The sequence below is a fragment of the Alligator sinensis genome, unplaced genomic scaffold (genome assembly GCF_000455745.1).
Source record: "Alligator sinensis unplaced genomic scaffold, ASM45574v1 scaffold632_1, whole genome shotgun sequence".
Classification (NCBI taxonomy): Eukaryota; Metazoa; Chordata; order Crocodylia; family Alligatoridae; genus Alligator; species Alligator sinensis.
This window is the reverse complement of record NW_005842408.1, coordinates 207,938-224,998: the sequence shown is the minus strand read 5'-3', so window position 1 is coordinate 224,998 and position 17,061 is coordinate 207,938. Positions and strand designations below refer to the sequence as shown.

Sequence of the window (17,061 nt, the reverse complement as noted above, 5' to 3'; positions counted from 1 at the left end):
TAAAAACTGCGGAACCAAGAGCACAACCTTAGCCTTCCGCTTATGACATATTTGTTCTTATGCGGTGTTATTCATATGCAAGAGATCATAACCTTAGCAGGTGTAGAATAACAACCCACAAATAGGAAAATATTGCAGTAATTATATGCTTAACGCTCTCTCATGCTGCACCTTAGAATATGCTTCGCTAAGTTGGAGGGAGCAGGCCAACAGACTAGGTTATGCTCAGTATCCAAAATATAAACCCAGAAGCTATGTCAAAAGCAAATTAATGAGAAGTCAAGTATCTGAAGTTAGGAAATGCTAGTAAGAAAGTTGTCTTAGACCTTAGTTTGGTTCCCTTTGGGTCTGTGTTAATTCCAGGATGACAGACTATTTTTTCCCCAGTACTTTTTTCCTCCCTTCCAGGGGTTCGGCTTTGTATGTAGGCCGACTGCTTGGTGGAGGCACCAGGGCTCTGCCAGTGCATCACTAATGAAATAGCAGATCATAAACTTTCTACAATTGTCCCCAAAATGCACTTACACAGGATCTAAGTTTACAATCTCAGCAGAAAGATGCTGGCTTGAAAGGGAGCAGCACTGAACCATCTTGTCACTATGTAGGAGATCCAGACCTGCCCCGTGCAAAAGGGCATTATCAACTAATCTGTTTTAACAGCACTGTCAGTAAACAAGTGTCACAGTTTCATGTGAGACAGAGCATTACCACCATATTGCGGTAAGCAAAGGTTTTCCTAATGTTTAAAAATCTTCCATGAAAGATGCACACAAAATGCCAGCGTGTGGACAAGGGTGTAGGTTGTAGCCGTGTTGGTCTAAGGACATAGGCAGACAAGGTTCCTTGGGTGAATTTGATATCTTTTATTAGACCAACCCAAATAGTTGGAGAATAGTTATTAAGCTTAATATCTTTTATTAGACCAACCCAAAGGGTTGGAGAATAGTTATTAAGCTTAATAACTATTCTCCAACTCTTTGGGTTGGTCTAATAAAAGATATCAAATTCACCCAAGGAACCTTGTCTGGCAGCATGTGGACAAAACATTTATCACTACAAACTCAACCTTACTTTTGGTTCACAGTAAACAAGGTCAGTACCACTGATCTGCTTTCTTCTGAGTTATTTCTGAAGTAAAACTGCTACTCACTGAGATCCTCTGCCAGCTGGACCCTTTTGCCAGTTAGTAACTTAATCTTCTTCTCGTTGTCCTCAGCAAAGTCTTCCAGCACTTCCTTTACATTCTTCTCCAAACGCCTGACTGTAAAAGTGTGATTTAAATAGTGGTGAATTCTTCAAGAGGGAGGAATGTATGCATCAAAAGAATGACCTCTCTTTGCAAATTTTTTTGGAAGAAAAATCCTGATTTTGGGCGGGGGGGGGCGCTCTGATTTTGTGGGAAAGGGTGGTTGTGATCACACTTAATCAATGATTTAAAAGCTCAAAGGAAAGAGGAGAGAGAAAACAGAGATGAGCACTAACACACGTCATGACAAAAAAGACTCAGGACCGACATACCAGAAGTAGGACAAAGCCTGAGCCTGGCCTTCCAAGTATTATACAACACTTTTTAGCTCAAGAGCTGAAGCTCTTCTGCTGAGATGACTCACCAGATGCACATGCTAAGGTGGGCAGTTACACATCTGTATGATTTTGGATAGTATAAGGTGAACAGGAGGCCACTGGGGAGTCTGTTGAAGCTGCAGTGTCATCATACTGATAACACCCCATGCTTTACTACTTGTACTTCCTAGTGGAGAGAGCACTCAACTGGCGTGCAGGAAACCTGGTTTCGATTCCTGGCTCCTCTACTGGCTTACTGAGCAACCTTGGACAAGTCACTTGTGGTGTGCTTCGGCGTGCCGTCTGTAAAATGGGGATGACGATACTGACTATATTTGTAAAGCACTGATTGTAAATCCACTGATGCAAAGTACTACTAGAAAGTTAGTGCCATCATACTTGGTGTGGGGGTTTTTAAACTATTATTATTAAAACATTTCAACTTTCCCAGTACCTGGCCTAGATGAGAAATAATCAGGTAAAGCTCATTCTTCCGAAAACAAAGGGACATCAAGGTGCAGAGAACATTAGATCCTCAGACTGAGGGCACTTCTTTTGAACACATTTTCATGGGGTTATTGGATCTCGAGTTGTTTTAGGATGCCCAGATAACAGCTGTGGCCCCAGTATGGCACTTCTTAAGTTTGAGCCAAGAGCACTTTTGTCCACCTTTGCTTGCTAAAGAGATTAGGGCTACTCCTTTTGGATGGTCAAACAATGAACACAATGCCCTTGTGTTCCACAGGATCCGAACAGCCTCCCTGGAGGAATCTGAGGTGTTGATTTCATCTGTAGAGCCCTTGATAGTTTGGGCCCTGTGTTTGTTAGAGACAAGGCTCTTGGTGATCCATGCCAGCAGGGGAGATCAATCAGCTGGCTACTCAAGATGACAGTCCCTTGCTTTGTATATTTAGGGACAGAGGCTTTGCTGTGGAGGGTTTGTTGACTTTCAGGGCAAGTGGCAAGGTTTCCCTGTTTACTCAATCTTTTCCTAAGAGGTTGGCTTGAAAGAGTCTCTGGTTCACAGCTGGGAGTTCATTATTAGTAGTCACCATGGTGCTAATTGATTAATGTATAAATGTGGTCGTCTTAGGAAGATATGGGTCTTAGAACATAATGCCTGAAATGTTTTTATGCATTAAAAGTTTATTTTAGATTGATATTTTAGTATCAAACGTACAGATTTTATTAAACCTATGACAAAAGATCGGATTGAAAAAGAACAAAGATAGCAACTGTTTTCTGAAGTTCTCTCTGCTTACAACAGATTTCACTATCTAGCTCTGCATGGCAAGTCAGCATCTGAAGATAATTTGTAGCAGGGTATTCCCATGGTTTGGAGTCTTTGCCATGCTATCTATTTTAAACCCATTTCAAAATCTGACAACCATTTAACACCAAAAAATTAAAAAAGGCAATGGGCCACAATGAAGTTGAGAGCCACATCCTGATGTGATAGCATTAGAAATGTTTTAACATTAGCATTACATTTCAGACAAGGCAGACACCGAAATCCTTACCTTCTGTGTTGGTAAGCTGTTGCCTCAGTGTGTTTGCTGTAATTGCCAGCATTCGCTGTATGCGCCAGAAGAGAACCACATCATTACATTCAAGCTGAAACAGTCAGAAGAAACTGTTAGCATTGCTTGTCTGGGAGTTTCAGTGAACAAAACAGACTCTTAAAAGATATACTCTGGAGAAGAATAGGGCAGGGAGACTAACACACACGCACACACACACTCTCTCTCTCTCTAACTTATGCAAAGAAATACTGATTAGATGTGCTGTACATGATAAGGGCCAATGTTAGCCTTATATGTTCCTTCCGCTCCCCGACTGCCACCAGCTGCTCACACTTCCCCAGCGAAAAGGGGAGCACTCAGAAATTAGCTGCATGTACTACATACACGCCAGTCCGTGTACCTAACCTCTTTGGGTGCTTTGCTGTATATGTGTATAAAAAAAAAGTCTGGGACTCAGCCTGTCTCCCTGTCCGATGAATGTCTGTGAAGAGGGTGCTAGGGTTAAGGGATGCACAGGTAATAACAAAGGAGAGGAAACGCAGCCTCCCTTCCCACCGGCTGGGCAGAGAAGAATAACTCCAACTCCAAAGAGGAGTTGATGAAGAGTAATAGATGGAAAGAAAACCCAGGATATGAACTCCAACAGAATCTCCTGACTGTATCCGTGTGCTTGCCAAAGACTGCAGCCTCCCAAGCCCTTCTGAAACCCCATGCAGAGGCACCCTTCTTCCCCTACTGTCATCACAGCAGCCCTGCAGAGAAACTTCTCGGGCTGGCTTTCTGACCACAAGGGTTTAATCCCAACTAATCATAGCCAGAGATTTATTATTTAAAAAAAAATTCTTGGGGCCTTTTTTCCTTTGAAATTTCTCTTATTTAAATCACTCTAATTTAAATGTCTTATAAGTTCTTCCCTTTGTTTCTAGCAGCACTGCCAAACTGCCAGTAGTTTAAAATGTAAACTATACATTAAATTATAAAAGGTGACAGACTAAACGTGGGTGATGTTTTCTTAATCATCTCACCCTCTAATTTTAAATACAAATTGGTACCAAGCCATTTTAAGCTTTGGTGGATGACATGCATTTTCAGGAGCAAAAATAGATTTCCAAAACAGCTTTTGCATGAGAACAAAACTGTCATTTGTCTCTTAACCTTTATAAAGGCTGACAGTCGCACTGATAATAAAAGGTTTAAGAGGAAAGGTCTGATTGTTAGCTATGTGGTGGATTAATAATAATAAAAAAGTAAATTACTTTCATATGGATCTTTCCTCTTGTACCATACATTAACCCTTCTTTCTGCTCTTAACGCTGATTTCTCTATCCTTACCCCAGGGGAAAAAAAACAACAAAAATGAAAACCCTTTATTTAGCATGAAGGCTTTCCCTGTACTATGGCTTTGAAATTTCGACACTGACAAGGAAATCAGACATTTCTGGCAGACCTAAGTAGACACCAACAGAACATCAAATCGCCAGAGGGTAACATGAAACTTTCATAGCACTCTGCAGAGCAACGTTGCCAGGTAATAAGAGGGGGTTGGCCAAGCCACATCTTGCAAGCCACATGAAGCTCTGGGCAGTGCTAAGTGCAGCTCCTGGAGAAAGAAGTGTTTAAATAAAACCCCTCTCTTTCTCTCCCTCTGTTCATTTATTACTTTCTATTTTTTCAGTTCGCTCATTATTTATTCTATGCAGCCATTTAACAATAAGAGATTTGAGCTGGAACTTTGCGCACAAGTTGGGACATGCACGCCTCAAAAACTGCATATCCTGGCTGTGTCAGGATTTGGGTTTATAGCCAGAAGGGTTAGAAATTTGGCAATTCTTGTAACAGCCACTTAGTTAACGACTGACATCTTGTGGACAGGTTCTGGAATTACTGCGAGACTCAATGCTACCGACTCGGCCGACGTAGTAGCTCGCCAGACTCAGAAAGACCATACTAATATTAACGTGCATAAATAAAGGACTAAACTAATTTTAAAATAGTATATTTCTTGCTGGCTATACTTCCATAGCCATTTAAGTTGCTCAGCTTCCCAAGACACTAGTATTTGTGTGTTCCTCAGTTTACCTCGGAGTCAACAAAATGCCTTTGGTAGTAATAAAAGCCTCTTCGACACAGATTACAATGGCTCAAAGCAGTCCTCAGGAAATGTCTTCTATAGATTTGGTGCCATGTGTCTTTAATCTACAACGACAGCGTTCAAAATGGATGAAATATATATCAGTTTACTAGTAGTGTTACACTTTAACAATCACATCTTTTCTCAAAAACTGAGAATAAAGTGTTTAGAATAAACTGCATAAGTTTTTTCATGCTGGATAAAATTTAACAGTTAATCAAAGACTGGTTATCAACTGGAAAATGAATGGAAGTTATAGCATACAACCAAGTTTTAAACTAAATTTAACACAAACCCTGAAAAGGAAACTGTCACAGCATTTACATTCTACATCTCAGGGTTTTCAACACCCTCTTAGAAGGCTGAAGAATCTTGTACACATTTTGAAACAGCACACGGTTCATCTGAGTTAAAATGTCAAGTTACAGGTTATATAGTGCACAGGCTGTCCTTTTATGACACAGAATCAAAGCTTTTGTAGAGCACACTTTAGTTAACTTAATGTTTATCCAGAAAAGGGTATACCCAACTATTTTAATGGATCTTTTATTGAGTGGATTTATGAAAAACTATACATTTAAAAGTCCTTTTGAGCAGGATTGTTCATGTCCAATACTGCAAACTCATATGCGACAAGTACTTTGTTTTATCAAGTACCAGTGATCAAGTGGATGCAACACTGAACTAGAACACTAGAGACTGGAATCTCTTCCTAATTCTGCACCGGTTGGGTAGTGATTCTAGGCAAGTCATTTCACCCCGTGCCTCATTTTTCCTGTCTAAAACGGGGGCAGTGATTCTGAATGTTGTAGAGTTTTGAGACCTATTGATGAAAAGGGCTGTGTAAGAAGTAGACTGAATATCCGTGACAGTACAGTTAAGCACATGCATAAGTCTTTAGTGGGATTGAGGCCATAACAATGCTGAAGAAAATCTGCATGTACCAAATATTGTTACTATTCAGATTTTCTTACACAATGTTTTAAACTGCATATTTAATTAAATGAAGCCCCTACTTCAGTTTAGCTCCTTATACTGTAATGCTGTAACCTATTTTGCAGAATAATTTAGGCTGTAGATAATGTCTCTGGGTGTGCCCTAACGAAATACGAGTTAACTTCAGCATCTTTGGCCAATTCATCACTTGGATACAGATATGAACTTCAATCAAGCTCACCTACACATATCACTGCGTACAAATCACATATCCTTCCAAAATAACACTAAATATATTTAATGTTTCCTGCCCTGTGGCACTTGAATCCATTACATAATGTATGCATGGACACTCCACAATACAGACCTCTATAAGGGGGAAAAGAATATCTGCTCAGCAGATTCGGAGCTCATTCCAAGCTGTCACGTTCCAAAGGGCTGCAGAGCTGTTGTCTGACAGCCAGCAGAAAGGGCCTTACAAAAAATGTGTGCATTGCGTGCAAGCACTCATTTAGCAATTTTTTTAAGACATCTGGATTACAAACTCGATGTTTAGATACAATCCTTTTTATGGTAGCTAAATAGGGCCTACAAATGCTCGCAAAGAGCTTCCACATGTTCTGTTACAACATTACATCTTACCAGACAGGGGTCCACTGTTACTCCTCTTGCTTCGAGATTCTTCCGGACAGTTGTCACCTCGTCATTTGCCAGGTAAGCAGCATGGTCATCATTACATTTGATCAACTTCTCAAGTTCATTCTTTGTTTCATTGCGAACGTGCTAAAATGAGAGGTTCAATTAAAGCACTGACCCAATCCCTGCATTTCTTACAATTGGCAACCTCTTGGCATAAACTTTGTGGCTCCATGTTGATGTCAACTTATACAACATGCTGCACCTTTGCTGCTAGACCAGCTAGGACTAACAACTCTCTTATACTTGACAAGGATGAAAGTGTAACAAGTGTGAACTATTTGCACATAATAATTTTAATTAAGGCCTGCATTTAAAATTCTAAACAGACAATCACATAGCCACCACCTAAGTCAAAAGGTTCATCAACCTTTTTTTTCTGTTCAGTAGACCAGACCAAAATGCAGAACTCTAGTTCACTTGAAGTTTCCATTTGTTTAAATTTAGCTCTAGTTCAGATCATGAAAAACTTCTTAAGCTCCTGTGAACTATGAATTGGAAATGAAACAGAAACCCCAACAGAGTTTCTGAAATGAAACGTACTTCCAGCATCTGGAAGCTGCTCAGCAGAATTGACATTCTTGTTAAGAGCAGCAGTCAATGGGACTTCCTTGTGCTGGGAACTCTCAAGCCAGCTGGCTCTTTGGTCTACCAACTAACATGTCAGGCAGCACAGGGAGACTGGGTGCCTGGAAGGTCTGCAACAGGCTCCGCAGTCCAGCTCCCAGCAGGGAGACCAGATAGCCCCAGAGTGGAGGCCCTCCAGGCTTCCTGCTGCAGAGCTTGGAGCTGAGCCATACTTAGAGGTATCGACCTGGAAGGGTGTGGGCAGTGGGGTCCCGCAGGGCTCGGTCCTTGGACCGATACTCTTCAATGTCTTCATCAGCGACTTGGATGAGGGAGTGAAGTGTACTCTGTCCAAGTTTGCAGATGACACAAAGCTATGGGGAGATGTGGACACGCCGGAGGGCAGGGAACAGCTACAAGCAGATCTGGACAGGTTGGACAAGTGGGCAGAAAACAACAGAATGCAGTTCAACAAGGAGAAATGCAAAGTGCTGCACTTAGGGAGGAAAAATGTCCAGCATACCTACTGCCTAGGGAATGACCTGCTTGGTGGCACGGAAGCGGAAAGGGATCTCTGAGTCCTAGTGGACTCCAAGATGAACATGAGTTGTCAGTGTGATGAAGCCATCAGAAAAGCTAATGGCACTTTATCGTGCATCAGCAGATGCATGACGAACAGATCCAAGGAGGTGATACTTCCCCTCTATCGGGCTCTGGTCAGACCGCAGTTGGAGTACTGCGTGCAGTTTTGGGCGCCGCACTTCAAGAGGGATGCGGATAACCTGGAGAGGGTCCAGAGAAGGGCCACTCATATGGTTAAGGGCTTGCAGGCCAAGCCCTATGAGGAGAGACTGGGGCACCTGGACCTCTTCAGCCTCCGCAAGAGAAGGTTGAGAGGCGACCTTGTGGCTGCCTATAAGTTCATCATGGGGGCACAGAAGGGAATTGGTGCGGTTTTATTCACCAAGGCGCCCCCGGGGGTTACAAGAAATAATGGCCACAAGCTAGCAGAGAGCAGATTTAGACTGGACATTAGGAAGAACTTCTTCACAGTTAGAGTGGCCAAGGTCTGGAACGGGCTCCCAAGGGAGGTGGTGCTCTCCCCTACCCTGGGGGTCTTCAAGAGGAGGTTGGATATGCATCTAGCTGGGGTCATCTAAACCCAGCCCACTCTTTCCTGCCTATGCAAGGGTTGGACTCGATGATCTATTGAGGTCCCTTCCGACCCTAGCATCTATGAATCTATGAATTAGAGCTGTATTTCCTGGGACTCATGACTGCAGCAGGTAGCTGGAGGGCATGGCATGGCATGGCAGGAATCCCTGACAGCACTAGCCTGGCAAAGCTGCATTCTGTAGCCAGACTGGGGAATTCTTGCAGGTGCTCAGTAAAATCAACATTTTGTTAGGTTTCACACAGCCGGGAGCAGGATTCCCAGGGCTTAACAATTTCACTCTGTGTCGGCAAGTTCCAAAAGCCATGAGAACCTCTACTCTGGCCTCAGTGTGCTTGAGGCTCCCTCCTGCACACTCAAAAGCTCAGACCCAAGTGTACTGGCCACAGCAGGGTTTTCCAGGCTTTCAAGACAGTCAGGACTCCCAGGTCCATGGCTGGGAGATGGAAAGCCTCAGGAGTCTCTGGCTTCACTCCTGGCTTCAAAGCAAGGAGTTGAGAAGCCGTGGCATGGTGTGCTGCCCTGCAGCCACGGACCTTGAAAACAGAGTGGGTCCAAGATTGATTCCCTGGGAGCCCTGCCATTGACTTGTCAACTGTTTGTCAGACCCTAGATGCTGTGGGTGAAACTGTTTCATTACTAATTTTCATATCTTCTCTAGGGCTCACACTGTCTAAGCTCATATCAGGTCTGAGGTACACTGTGACTTCAGAGTCTTGTATCTCCTCTGAAGAAGACACTGCTGGTACAATGTCTGCTCTTATTCAGTGTTGACTCTCTTCTTAAACTCAGGGATTGTGGAGTCAGCCTTGACCTTGAATGTTAGAGAAACAAGGGGAGTACTGGAAAAACAGATCCAGGTACTTTATCTACAGGTCAGGAAATCTCCACAGATTTCTCTAACTTAACTCTGCTCCGTTTCATGAATCAGTCTCCTAGTTTAACTACATGATAGTCTGGTCCTTCTTGCAAGGCATTTATAAATCCAGTCTCAGTTTCACAGAGGAGTCCTGAATCCTGAGCCACGACTGCTCTCTTGCTCAAAGAGGGACCATGTTAGCTTCAGCAACTCATCCAACACCCAATGAGATAGGACAGTTTTTGAAGTATTCTGTCTCCACCTCTGTAGTACACAATGAACTTTGGATTCCTTTCCTCTGAGCTATAAAATCATTTTTTGGTCAGGCTTTCTTCTTCAGATTATAATCAATTCTGAGAAATGAATTTAGTTATACCTTTGTAGCGTGATAGGCTAAAAATAAATCTCCCTTTGGGGACAGACTAGTCAAAGACAGTTTAAATACATATAGTGGAATTTTGCAAAAGTTAAGAGCAAGCGAGAGGGGGAATGCTTAGGCAACAATTCTAATTGCCTTTAGCACGCTAGCTATGCTTTCTAATTTAACAGTGATGACACCATTAAAGCATGACGATATACTATACCATTCCCCTACCTTTCAGGACATCATGAGACACTATGAGAAACCAGATCAGTTTCCACTCTGCTTAAATACTAGTTAATTTATCTCCTCCGAGAAAAACTTAATTGATTACAACAAATACTTCATGACTGAGCAGTAAAAAGATGAAATTCCTTATCAGGAAAGGTAACCAGTTTGCAGCTTCTGAAACTATGTACTTTGTCTGCCAAACACATAGTACGCTCTTCAGACTAACATTTAAAAAGCTTGGAGGGAAACGGCAGGATATTTCAATTTCCTGTTTTGCATTTGCAGTACCAGTAGTGACAGTTCCACATTTTAGACCACTTAGCTATTAACCACCACGAAGTTTACCACAAAAGCATACACCTGGGAAGCAGACAGTATCTGAATTTGCTTTCACCTGCTCTTTGGAACGGGCTATCCAGTACAGCCACCTCTTTTTCCAGTCTGGACCCACCATATCTTCAATAACAGATTCAGCTAAAAAAAGAAACAAGGTTAAAGAGATCAGTCAACATGTACTCTATCTGGAAGGATGTCTTGTTAACCAAAACCTTGTGTCTGATTCAAAGTGGACCATTTATTCCCATTTTTAAGAAATTCAAAGCTTTAAATATTTTTTTAAGTTTTCAGTTAGTTTTCAAGCAGAATGGGATTTCCAGAGCAGTGGGGGTGGAGAGGGTTCAGATGCATCTCCCATTAATTTTAAATAAGCGTCCTAGTCTAACAAACGCTGGTAAAGAACACAAAATGCACTACACGTGGAACATAGTTGTGATTACATACATATACGTTACTGCACAGCAACTGCTGTCAAAGTGCGAGCACTCACTGTCTTTGAGACGACTGTGGAGAGTCTCCTCCATGAAATGAATAGCTGCATCCCACTGCTGTTTATCGGATATCGACCGATCTTCTAAAGCGTTGTGCTGGATCACTCTCTGACAATACGAGACACAAACGGTTCATCTTTCTATTTACAGTATTAAATGCAGTCTCAGCTCAGTGTTCTGCTACTAGCAGCTCTACAACTAACTAGACCCTGTCATTTCTGCTAAAAGGGGAGATCTGACTAACAAGAAAAAGGAGCTATAAGGAGGAACAAATGGCTAAGCAGAGGCTGACGTAACATATGGTAATGAGGTGAGAAAAAACAGAGAAAGAAGGCAATTATCCCACAAATTAGTCTTAAATCAGCCTAAACCAGGAGGGCCATGTGCAAGATGCACCTTCTCCTGGAGAGCTGCCACCAGCAGATCCACACTGACTGGATGCAAACTGTCAGCAAATTTGCAAGAGGGAAGCTGGACTGAGCCCAACAGATTAACAAAGCAGCGTGATGTGAGGACACAGATTGGAGTAATGACTTGCTGGGGGCTTTTGAAATCCTTTTTAGGTTTTTGTGCTTGTGGAACATGATGCCAGACTGGGTCACCCCACAGGTACATCTAGCCCAGCATCCTATCTTTTACAGTGGCCCAGAGCAGATGCTAAGGGGAAGACTATTTGTGCAGGGCCTATCTGGCCTGATTTATTGCTCCACCCATCTTCCTTTATAGCTTCCTGCCCTTAGAGGCCTGGCCAATCCAAATGGGGAAGCTGAAGCTCTACCATCATGTTTAACACCCACTGGTGAAGGAAGGCATGGTTGAATCATTATAGCAGGCCAAACCACACAGGCAGTCCGCATGAGCCCCATGTTGCATTGCTTTAAGCAGTGCCTTTCATCTTGAAATCAGCAGGAACTGGCAAATGGCTAGTGCCACCTGCACTAAAGAGCCGTCTGCCTTACCCACATGCATCCTACGTGGCCTACAGTGTGTGATTCATTTGGAACTTAAAAGCGGTCAAACCTGGAATGTGGCTATAAAACAATAATTCATTACATCTCTGGCATTTAGTCAGTGTGGCACACAGCTTTAAAAGCAACATTCTGCACACTGCTGAAATGTGTCTGACCCCTTCCACCAATTTCCTTCAGGTAATCCTTGTCTGCTCAAATCATCCCAGCATATGCAATGACACAATGCTTTGTATATGTGATACTCAAACTGTGGTCCATTTGCAATCAATGAATCAAGAGTTTTTGGGGGGTTCTTTCTGTAAGCTAAGCAAGGACTGTGGCAGGCTAGCTGATCTATGAAAGGTAAACAGAACAAGAGAGGGAACCACTGATTCACACTGCAATTCATACTGCAAGGCAGTTGCACACGCGCTGTGTAAAACTCAGGTGTGTATTACAGTTTTCAACATATGAAGGATTAAAAAAAAAAAATGCAACCAAAGTGAACATGAATCTTAAATGAAAAGAATTCAAGAGCAAATGATCCGTCAGCTACGGGAACAAATACTACCCCATACCAAGCTATCTTCTGCTCTCTCATTCCAGTGGTGCCGTTTAATACTTTCTTCTTTGACAGCTTGTTTCAATTTATCAAAGATATCGTCATGCTCTTTTCCTTTCTGTTCTGTCATGAATCGAGAAAATTCTTCCTGCAGGGTTGCCCATGCCACCTAGAAAGTTAGTGACAAGTGATTTGACTGACAAAATTGTCATGCATATAAACATTAATACTTGCACATGAAGATATGAAGGATATTAAAGTAATTTATTGAGTTTTCCTCCGTTTCGCTCCCATCGGGCCACGGTAAAAAAAAGGTTGGGAGCCACTGAGTTAACTTAAAACTTGCATTTTAACAAACTTTGTATAGAAAACCATGGCTAACAGGAAAATACAAACCTGTAGCTATGCAGATCTTCATTTATACAACTAAAATTAATCAAAAAATTTAGTTCTAACCTCTACTGCTTTATTAGGCAGCTGCTTGTCAGTCCATTGCTTTAGCTTGATGTCTACAGTGGTGTTAAACGTTCCTGAATTCACAGTCTGGGCTGCTGGAAGGTAGATGTTCTCAATCACATGAGTAGATACCCTTTCCCACAATGTTTTCTGAAGAATCTCTTCCCTAAAATGGAAAGTTGTAACATTCACGATAGCTTCCAGTGCAGAGCTCTGATCCAAGCAGTAAGTCTATCTTAAACTGCTCTAGCAGGCCAATGTGTAGCATTTCATGCTTTCAATATTTTTAATGAGTAGAAGCGACTCCCTTCAAAAGATGTCATGAACACAAATCTTCGACATTTCTTCCGCCCACTCCACTGAGTGAATAAAAACAGTTGTCCGCAATTCTCACTGCTACTTCAATGGGCTCGATGAATGATGGACCTGTCTAAGGTTTCCACCTGTGAGACCTTCTCACCATGAATGCGTGCCAAGGGTCATTAGTTACATTGGTTGAATGAAGACATACAGCAGGTAGGAATAATTTTCCCCATCTACAGTGCATTATGCAGAATTAGAACACAGCGTACACAGAACAGAGGCCTTATTTGTCCTGATTTAACCTAAAGCATTTTTTTATTTTTATGGTTTGAAATATATTTTGGAAATTTTAATATTTTTTGGGCTAGAGGGACCAGGGTTGTAACATACAGGACATAGAGGTCTCATGACTTGCTTATGCTGCCATGCTAACTACATCAACGCAGAACAAGATCCCTGGGGAACTTCTCAGAAATATCATTTCACCTCCTTCCAACTCAAAAGAATTTTGCTTTACTTTTGATAACTCTTCCTATTCTCCTTTTACTGTGCCTACTGTCTACCTACAAGGTCAGTACAGATGGGTCTGAAGGCTTCAATTTGTTAAAGGTAGAACTTTTGGCTTAAATAGGCTTTCAAGGCTTGTAAAGCTATTTATATGAAGTCAAAAAGTAACTGAAAGATTTTACTCCCAGGGAAGAACTGTGGAACATTTATCATTGACAAATGAAAATAACTGCTGTCGCTGGCAAAAAATGATGGTTTCTTTAAAGCCCTTTGTTCAGTACCTAAGCATTTCTTCATTGCTTAAGAAAATAATTTATTTAGATAAAAGCATCACTGCAGTGAAGAATGATGTACTAAGATACTTACACTTAATGGGTGTTGGAAACTATTAGCTACGGCCTTTGCTTCTTAAAAAAAGCACTACAAGGTACAGTTATAACTATCTTTTGACCATCAGGAAGTGCAATCTCAAGCAATTACTTGTCATTTAGTTTTGTTTTTTTTTTAATCTTCATTTAATCAAAGTAACCTTAACTAGTAGTAATGGGAATTTAAACTAGGTTTCAAGTTCTATTACAATGTCCTACATTTTAAAATTAGAACATGGTAGAGACACTAACTTGTGAGGGATTACAAATACACCAATATCAGTATCATACAGACATAATCCACTGGATGAAATGGAAAAAGTGATGGGTCAGGGTACTCAAGATCCACTGCTAAACTGAAAGAGATAAGCATGGAAATACTGAGGACTGCATTAAACTTGGAAATCTGAGCCTAGAATACAAACTCAGAAGAATGTGCTGCATTAAACACATACTCCAAAACACATTCATGTGCCCAGTTTTTTCTTTTAAGGCAATAGTTATCTCTTGATGGAATTCTGAACCTATTGGCCCAAATCCTAATCGAGACCCACATGAAGTTCACAGGAGATATAAAGATGACTTCATTGTTTATTTTCACTCTTGGAGCTGTCTCTACTGTGTCTTTTATCAATTAGACAAAAGAACAAATTATGCTCAAACCTCTACTGGCCAGGAACTACACACAATTTTGGTGAATGAGGAATATATTTAGGGGAAAAAAGTACATTCCAGATAGGCAAAAGACATAAGAGGGGTAACTATCCTGTAAACTTGTGACAGTTATTTTAAAACTGAGTAACATTTCTGAAATACAGAAAAAGCATTCTTCCATTTTTGGAAAAGAGGCATACAGTTTAAATGTAAACCAGATAGCTACTGTACCAGTGCTTTGGTGTGACTTGGGTCAAACTAATAACCTCATCAAGGATTTCGTTCTTTGCTTTTTCAAACAGTTCATTCTGCAGAAAAGAAAAAGTGTGAAAGCCAATGAAGACATCTGCAGTCTAAGGCAGTCAAAAGTTTTATATAACATATCAAGTACAAATGTAATGTAATTTACCCGGTCAAGCTCTCGCAGCCGCGGGTAGTTGTTCTTCCACTCAGTCTCAAGATTAAAACGTGTTGCTATGAGAGAAAAGAAGAATCAGATGTCTATATTGACTAAGACTCCTTTATAATCTAGAGAGATTGCATGGCTATTCCAGCAGCCTACCTATTCTTTAATTTCTCATGGAACTTGTTTCTGACAAATCATCTGGTCTTTCAAAACGACCACAAAGCATAAAAAATAGAATACATTATTTTTCTTATTTATGGTGCAAAGTTGAAAGGCTGTTGCAAAAGCGTGACGGTGTTTGACATTCTTTTTTAAACATAGTCAATAGGACTTTCAATTTAACTCTCTTGAACAGTGGAAACAGAATCAAGCCATGGCACTGGGTGGAATCTGTTTGACAGGAAGGGGTGTGAAAGATCCTACTCAGCCTTTTAACAGATACCATCTAACTGAGTAATCTGCCCTTGCAATCCTGCTGCTCTTTGGCAACCGCTGATCCTCAATAAAATGGAATTTACCATGCAACAGAGGACAACAGCACTTACTGCTCCCTAACACTTTTTTGTGGGCTGACATCATTCATGCCTCAGTCTTTACAAAAAAAATAAGATGTAGCCAGACACCTAAATAAGGATTATCTAGATAAGGAAGGGGGCAAACTGAGGGAGGAGATGACAAGAGAGACAGTCAGAGAGCTTCTGATAGGTCTGAATGAATTCAAGTCAGCAGGGCCAGCTGAACTTCATCCCAAGGTACTGAAGGAACTGGCAGAGGAGATCTTGGAGCCCTTAGGAATTATCTTCATGAAGCTGTGGAAGATGGGCCAGGTACCATAGCACCGGAAAAGGGCCAACATAGTGCCCCTTTTCAAAAAAGGTGGACTGGGGGAACTACAGGCCAGTTTAGCCTCACCTCCATACGTGGGAAATCACTGGAGCATAGCCTAAGGAAGATCATTTGCAAACATCTGGAGGAAGAAAGGCTGATCACAAGCAGCCAGCATGGATTTATGAAAAACAGATTGTGTCAAACAAACCTGATCTTCTTTGACAAAGTAACTACTTGGGTGGATTAAGCGAATGCTGTGGATAGCATGCATCTTGACTTCAGCAAGGCTTTTGACAAGGTCCCACGTGACCTTTTGGTAAACAAACTGGAGAAATATGGGCTAGACAAAACTACCATAAGCTAGAGAAACAACTGGCTCAACAACTGCAAGCAAAGGGTAATTATTAGAGAGTCCATGTCAGAATGGCAGGAGGTTTCAAGTAGTCCCACAGGAGTCTGTCCTTGGCCTGGTGCTATTCAACGTATTAATTAATGATTTAGATGCCAGCACAGAAAACTTCTCGAGCAAGTCTGCAGATGACACGAAACTGAGGACTGCAAATGTGTTGGAGGTTGACAGCATAATTCAAAAGGATCTCAAAAGATTGGAAAGTTGGACTACAACTAACAGGATGAAGTTAAATGAGGATGAATGGAAGATGCTGCAACTCAGGAAGAATCAGAAACACAAATTTAAAATGGGTGACACTTGGCTGGAAGGCAGCACTATGGAAGAAATTTTTTACAATAAGGGTGGCTAGAGTCTGGAACGGGCTTCCAAGAGAGGTGGTGTTATCACTTAGCTTGGAGGTCTTCAAGAGGAGGCTTGACAGTCACCTGGCTGGGGTCATCTAACCTCAGTCCTCTTTCCTGCCAGGGGCAGGGGTCGGACACAATGATCCACTGGGTCCCTTCCGACTCCACAATCTGTGAAGCTATGAAAAGTATTTGGGAGTCTTGGTAGATCACAGACTCAATACAAGTCTTCAGGGTGATGAAGCTGCACAAAAGACAAATGCAGTTTTGGGCTGCATCAGTAGAAGCATTAGGTGTAAGACACGAGAGGTGATAGTGTCTTTACTTGGCGCTGGTTAGGCCTCATCTAGAGCAGTGTGTGCAGTTTTGGGTTCCACAGAGGTGAGCAAAGGTAATCAAGGGC

At 41.7% G+C, this 17,061-nt stretch overlaps 1 protein-coding gene across 7 annotated transcripts in view; it reads right to left on the bottom strand.

The window, feature by feature from the left end:
• The window catches only part of OPA1 (OPA1, mitochondrial dynamin like GTPase), a 72,713-nt gene that overhangs the window by 23,926 nt on the left and 31,726 nt on the right, over positions 1-17,061 (bottom strand). For 5 of the 7 annotated variants that reach the window (XM_025211499.1, XM_025211496.1, XM_025211500.1 and 2 more), the window contains 10 exons: positions 15,078-15,142; positions 14,900-14,976; positions 12,837-13,002; positions 12,397-12,549; positions 10,868-10,976; positions 10,436-10,515; positions 6,796-6,936; positions 5,166-5,282; positions 3,084-3,177; positions 1,151-1,261 (listed from right to left, as the gene is read on the bottom strand). In XM_025211499.1, the coding sequence (XP_025067284.1) occupies positions 1,151-1,261; positions 3,084-3,177; positions 5,166-5,282; positions 6,796-6,936; positions 10,436-10,515; positions 10,868-10,976; positions 12,397-12,549; positions 12,837-13,002; positions 14,900-14,976; positions 15,078-15,142 (1,113 nt within the window). The remainder of the gene's footprint in view (positions 1-1,150; positions 1,262-3,083; positions 3,178-5,165; positions 5,283-6,795; positions 6,937-10,435; positions 10,516-10,867; positions 10,977-12,396; positions 12,550-12,836; positions 13,003-14,899; positions 14,977-15,077; positions 15,143-17,061) is intronic. The other 2 variants (XM_025211502.1, XM_025211501.1) reach the window with 1 other exon arrangement.